The 7,047-nt window shown below is 29.5% G+C and overlaps 1 protein-coding gene and 1 non-coding gene across 2 annotated transcripts; both read left to right on the forward strand.

Annotated features, from left to right (window-relative positions):
• The first annotated feature begins 1,681 nt into the window (after positions 1–1,681).
• On the forward strand, positions 1,682–1,755 carry TRNAN-GUU (transfer RNA asparagine (anticodon GUU)). The gene has a single exon. It is a non-coding gene; the product is annotated as a tRNA-Asn (tRNA).
• Positions 1,756–1,810: 55 nt separating this feature from the next.
• On the forward strand, positions 1,811–6,334 carry LOC124846823 ((+)-pulegone reductase-like). Its single transcript, XM_047324185.2, has 5 exons — positions 1,811–2,294; positions 2,381–2,547; positions 5,436–5,518; positions 5,704–5,830; positions 5,949–6,334. The coding sequence occupies exons 1-5, from the start codon at positions 1,826–1,828 to the stop codon at positions 6,201–6,203; spliced, it is 1,101 nt and encodes a 366-aa protein (XP_047180141.2). The 5' UTR covers positions 1,811–1,825; the 3' UTR covers positions 6,204–6,334.
• The last annotated feature ends 713 nt before the right edge of the window (positions 6,335–7,047 follow it).

Here is a 7,047-nt window from a genome sequence, read left to right on the forward strand (position 1 = left end):
TGATTTCAAACATAAGAATTATAATCAAAAGGATTCAAAACTTTAAATCTATATACACATTTCCGGTTCGTAATCAACTTTTAGTATCTATAAAATTAATTGGGAAATATATATTTGGTTTCTAAATTATTCAAAAATCATATAAAAAATTTAAAATATGTAGAAATGTTTTTAATCCTTTTACCTATATATATGGATTTAAAATATATATTAGTTTGTTGTATGATATGTAGAAATGTTTTTAACTTATATTTGAATGAAATGAGATGTATAAGAGTCCTAAGGAGGATTCTTAAGAGTTGTTTCAAAGTGTTGATTAGTATGCAATGTAAAAGTGAAAGGGTACATGTATATGATTTCAAATGGTTTCAAAGTTAAGAAAGTTAGTTCCAAGGTGGAACTTCTTGGTGTAGTTCAAGTGTGTTAGAATGAATGTAAGTAGCTCAGTTTTGGGAGTTTTCTTGACACTCTAATGGTCATGCATTCTCATATAGAGAGGTTTGACGCATGTGGTGAGAGTAGCAGAAGGTCTTAGTCTAGGTGCTTCTAGTATGGCTTATGACGCGGTACAGGCTAACCTTGTGATGTGTGGTAGTGTGCAACCCAATTGGCAGGGACTTTGCAAAACAGTAGTGGTCACTACAAGTGCATAACTCAACATTCTTTCTAAGTCTGAACAATCGGTTTAGGTCTTTGTATGCCAAGATGCTTGAGTTGATCTATATTATGTATATGATTATTATGTGAAATGTTTTAACATATATGATGTATTGTTTTAAATCTAGCTTACCATTTTTCCTTGTGATTGTGTTTGTATGTTCTTTGCTTATTCTCTTTGTTATGATCATCTGGTAGGTGTAAGCAGAGGGAGATGAGATCACTTTGGAACAGACCTTGGATAGAGATGTTGCGGATACTTAGTCTTCTTTTAGTTTTACTTTTGTAGATAGTTTTGATTATAGAAGATTCGTATATATAAAATCTCTTTTAGTATTATTAGATAATTGTAATAACTTTATATTTTTGTTTGTCAAAATGATCTATTATATAATATAATGTTTTATTTTGGATCATAATTATCTAACTTTTATAAATGTTGTTGACATAATAAATCTTAGCACATAAGACGAGATATTCAAGATGTGAAATGTAATACAAAGCAAATTTTTATTTTTAAATTTATAAGACCATCTAAAAGAGGTTTTTAACATAACAAACTAACCATTTATCAAATGCATGCTAATTTTTATGCTGTTGGTATAGAAAAATGTTGCTGAACATAAAAGTTATTTTATACATAATAAATTGAACGTAAAAAAATATTATTTAAAAGAATAGACACTTCTAAACTGTTGATAATGAATAAAAACATTAGCACACAACAATTTTATTAATGAAGTCAGTGATGGACACATCTTTCTATACATAACAACTAACACTTTTACCTAAAATTATACGACGTGTTTCCTTTTCAATTATACAAATAAAATCATATATGTTTAGTCGATAATTAAATTTAAAGTCATTTTCAATAAGTCATATATATTCGTTTGAGAATAATATGCATATCTTCACATACTTAATTCATTTACTGTATTCCATGAATTCAAATAAATACATAAATTGCAACGAAACAAAACTTAGTGGTTTTATATAAAGTGAAACACCAATAATCATCCGGGCTGGAATAGCTCAGTTGGTTAGAGCGTGTGGCTGTTAACCACAAGGTCGGAGGTTCAAGCCCTCCTTCTAGCGATTTTATTTTTCCTTTATTTACAATTTTTATGATAATTTATTTCTTGTTTTCCCTTTATTTACAATCTTTATGATAATTTATTTCTTTGTGAGATCCAAATCGCCTGCAGTGAGGAGAAAGATGGACGGCGTTGTAGAAAGCAGAGAATGGTACTTAGCTGCATATTCGCCGGAGGGTGTTCCAACCTCGGACAATCTCAAACTCCGAACCGTCACTCTCTCACTAGCCTCTCATTCAATCCCCGACCACCACGTCTCCCTCCAGATTCTCTTTGTCTCCGTCGACCCATACCTCCGCACCCGACTCACCGGCACCTTGGACGGCCTCTTCATTCCGCAATACCAACCCAACCAGGTGATTACAGCGTATGCAGTTGGGAAGGTAGTTGGATCTAAAGACAGCAAGTACAGGGAGGGCGATCTAGTCTTAGCCCCTTCTGCTCCGGTGGCTGAGTACTGTATAGTTCCTTCCTCGAGTATACTTCGGAAAATTGACTCTGCTAGTGGAATTTCGTTGCCGGATTATCTAAGTGCCTTAGGTATTTATGCTTAATGAAAATCAGAAACGCAATTAAGGAAGCACCTAGGAATTATTAGAATTTATTGTATGTGATTATGCGTGCAGGAGTACCAGGGTTTGCGGCATGGGTGGGAATAGTGGTTCTGGGAGACCCGAAACCCGGCTCCAATGTGTTCATATCTGCTGCCTCCGGTGCGGTTGGTATGAGTGCTGGGCAGTTAGCTAAGATCCGTGGTTGTAGAGTCATCGGAAGCACTGGTTCAGATGATAAGGTAATTTCATTTCCCAAATCTTCTTTTACTTCCTCACATTTTTAATTTTACTTCACAATCCACGTGCATAATGTTAACATCTCACAACAGGGCTTTTAGAAACATTTTCTTAATTTTCTTTTTATTTTCAACATACAGCTAATTTTTTATTTTATATATTTTAAAAATAAAATGGGAGAATCTACAAGGGTTTTCAAAATAAATCTTTATTTCATATTTTTCTTTGTGCTTTTGAGATACTTTTTAATCCTTCTGTGGATAATATTATTTAAAAATAATAATTGTTGCTCCCGGCGTGTCATCGTCAATGTCCCACCACTGAGAATGTCTGGTTGTGGTGATGCACGTTTCAAAACTTTCACATTCGAATCATTGAGGAGATTTATAATAAAAAATGTGACTGTTTATTTATTTGAAATTATTTTTTTTAAAAATAATTTATGAAAAAGATTTGCTTCCGTTTTTGTGATACTTTTAGTTGGAGACAGATGTCTAATAACTATAATTAGAATACTTTATTAACATAAATAATTTTAAAGTAATGGTAAACTTGTTTGCTCTCTCAGTTTACTTTTTCTGACTTTAGAGGAATTTCAATTCTAAATGAATAGTAAAAATTTATTTGCAATGCTTTAAAATTGGACATTTCCTCATATCAAGTTACTCTCTTCAACATTAATTAAACTGTGTAATTACTTAAATAAAATAATTGAAATATAAATCCATTTTTTATTGATTCAATTTTCAATTAAAGTTTCCAAAAATCTGTTACTGAAAATAAATATCGGAGGACCTTTTTCTCGTACACTAATAAAAAATAAAATATAACTTATTGAAAAAAATTATCAATAAAATATATAGAAACATGACTGAAAAAACAATTTATTTCTATTAATTGCTATAATTATATAATAAAAACACTTTCCGTCTTTTATCATGATTACTTATTAAGAATAATTTATTATAAATTATAGAAATTAAAAATTGTTAGAAAGTATAAAAAAAAATTATAAGGTAAAAATTATATATATAAAAAAAATTGCATAGATAATCCCTAACATTAAATACTATAAATATTTTTTCGTTTGGTGCATTTGGAATTCTTTATCTGTTTTTTTTACAAATATAAGTAAATTTACTTTTAAAATTATGAATTTAAGTCTGATTTTAAATTAATTACTAAAAGGACTAAATCCTACTTTGTGGTTATAACTTTGTTTCCAAAAAGTCGTGAGATGCATACACGATTTTTTCAATAATATTAAAATGATTTTTTCGAAGAATAAACTTAATTAATCACAAGAATTAACTTCAATGCAAAGTTTAATATAGTTAAATGACTTCTATCACATAATTAGATTTTATTTTGAGGTTAATTTTTATGATTAATTAAGTTTAGTCTTTACAAAAATCGTCATTCAAAAAATACGATTTCAATATTATTAAGAAATTATTTATGTATTTCATGATTACTTCAAAACAAAATCATGACTATTATATACAACTTAGCTCTTTCGGTAATTAATTTAAAATCAAACCCAGATAATTTCATAACTAAATTAATCCAAATTTGTAACAAACCTTCTTTATCTCGTGATCTGGTCAATTTCCACATTAAAAATAAAAGGTTGTAATCTTATATTTTTTTTCTTTTATGGTCATCAATAATCATTCATGATTCGATTTTTAAAGGATTTTGGTCGTTTTCTTTGGACCTTATTGATACAAGCCCTACTTTCATAGACAGGCCAGTTTTCTGGGCCTATTATAGTTGTGTCGCCAAATCGGGCTAGTTTGGTGACTGAACTCAGTTTCAATTAAAACTATTGGGCTATATTGTGATAATAATTAATTTTAGACTTAATAAAGTTTTACGTATAAATTTTACTAAATATTTTTTTTATATTGAGTATTTAAATTTTTACATTTTTAGTTAATATTTTTGTTAATTAAGTAGTGTGACTGATATTTTATTTTATCATCTTATTTATTTGTTTTTTACAGACACGAAGTTTTGTAATTAAAATTAAACAATATTTAATTAATATAAAATAATAAATAATTTTATATTAATTATAAAATCTCATATCTTTTAATATGTATACACAAATATGAAATATAAAAAGACAAGTTAATAATTAGTAAGTTAGTCAACGAAAAAATTAAATCGAAGGTATTGAATTAAAAAAATATACAAATTTTGATTATTTTAATAGATAAAAAAATTAATATAGACTCAATTAATAATATCCAAATTTATTGAGGTTTAAAACTTAATTAAAAAAAACTATTTTAAAAAGAGCGATGATATAAAAGATATAGATTTTTATTTAGAAATCATATTTAAACAAAAGTTTGTAAATAGGGAAAATATTTATGCATCTTTTGCTAATTGTAACACTGTATCAGATTACAATATTTCATAGATAGTTTTTGTTGACTTTTCTACAAACTACCTTCAAAGTTGATAACCATAATTTTCTAATTAGTTTACATACAGTATAGAAATCAACCTCTATTACTTTTAATAGAAACTAATATTTACACTGTACAATATCCAAACTAAAGTCTAGTTACTTTTATGACTGGTACTACATTGACTCCATTTGTGGGTGGTCTATTTATCCAAAAGATAATTTATTTTATAATCTTATAAAAAATTGAAATTTAAAAGCTTAAATTAACTATTATGCTTAAATTTAAAAGCTTAAAATATTTATCATTGTCCTAAAATAAAATTGTTCATAGTTATTCATTCTCATTTATATTTATAAAATTAAAATCAAGAATTGGTGGATAAGTCAACTTATATAGGTCGAGTGACATTGGGTGTGAATGGGTGGGTTAACAATGATATTCAACTCATAGCTCAATGGTTGGTTTCTCAGGTGAAGCTCATCAAAGAAGAATTTGGTTATGACGATGGATTCAACTACAATAAGGAATCAGATTATGATGCGGCTTTGAGCAAGTAATCCAGTGCTCTCAATTTGATTCTTCAAAATTATGTGTCAATGTTTTTTAATTGTGGTTTAATAATACTTGAATTCCTGACATTCCTATTGAGAAAATTTACCCCTGAAATGATTAACATAAGCTTGCACTATTGAGATAAGATTTACCTGAAGTTCTGCAATAACATTTGAGATTATGCAGATACTTTCCGAATGGCATTGATGTTTACCTTGATAATGTTGGCGGTAAAATGCTTGAATCAGTTCTTAACCATGTCAACAAACATGCAAGGATACCACTTTGCGGGATGATATCTCAATATAACAAGGTGATATGAATTATGTTACTAAGCATTATTATTCATGAAAATGACATTAGAGTCATAATTGTTTAACTGAGAATGAATCTGTTGGTTTTTTAATAACTAAGAGTTGATTATGGAGCAGGTTTGGACCGAAAGAGAAGGGGTGAGAAACCTGTTGAATATGGTGGGGAAGCAGGTGAGGATGGAGGGGTTTATGCTTGAATCATATTGGAATCGTTTTGGAGATTTTGCTAAAGATATGGAAGGATACATAAAAGAGGGAAAGGTTACGTCAAAGAACAAAATAAATGTTGGAATTGAGAGCTTTTTGGATAGCTTAGCCTCTCTCTTTACCAGCTCTAATATTGGAAAAGTTGTTGTTCAACTTAATAATTAAGGAACTTTCTCTTAAACATCTACTTATGATATATAATCTCCACCACTAGATCTTTATGTCTGCCATATTTCACTGTTGTAAGACCGAATATCTGTATGTTTTTAATTTTACAATACTGCTGATTGAAAATAGTCTTTAGTCTTTAATATTTTAATAATATGCGTATTAGAAAAAAGAGTTATAAAATTCGTTTAGTGCTAAAACATAAAATGGAGAGTGAAAGAAATTGTGATTGAATTCTTTTACTAACATTTGATAAATACAAGATTGATACGCTTAACTATGGAGTTCTTATGAGTTAAGCTACCGAAAAACAAATGCATTTTGGTGATATGAGTAGCCAAATCAATTCCTTTAAGCTATCCTTCAAGTGTATAGTCTCATACCTATACAGTCTCTAGATTCCTCTCATATCGATGTATGTTCGATTCTTTCATGTGTCCCTCTCACTGGAAGCCTATCAGGAGCCACTCTTTGTTTGTGTCTCTTGCACTTCGTGCCTCTTGCACTTCGTGCCTCTTCCACCGGCTATCACTCCCCGCCCTCGTCAGTGCCCGGATGTCACATGCCAAATCTCAAACTGGTCTAAAACAGGTTACAAGTAGTAGAATTGGATTTGAGTTCCTAAGTTGTTGATTTTGGTGTTCTAGAGTAGAATTTAAGTCTAAATCACTTTAGAATTGTAGTAGAAACGTTTAGAATCATCTAGGCAAGTCTAATTAGGTGTAATATAGGAATTAGGGGTGCTAGAAGTTGATAAAAGAGCCTAGAATTGGTAAAGTGTGGGTGAGTTGCATAATTTTGCAGAATTTGCGTTCTGCAGATTATGCAGACTCGTTATGCG

The sequence above is a fragment of the Vigna umbellata genome, chromosome 6, assembly GCF_029865625.1.
Source record: "Vigna umbellata cultivar VRB3 chromosome 6, Vumbellata_1.0, whole genome shotgun sequence".
NCBI classification, from domain to species: Eukaryota; Viridiplantae; Streptophyta; class Magnoliopsida; order Fabales; family Fabaceae; genus Vigna; species Vigna umbellata.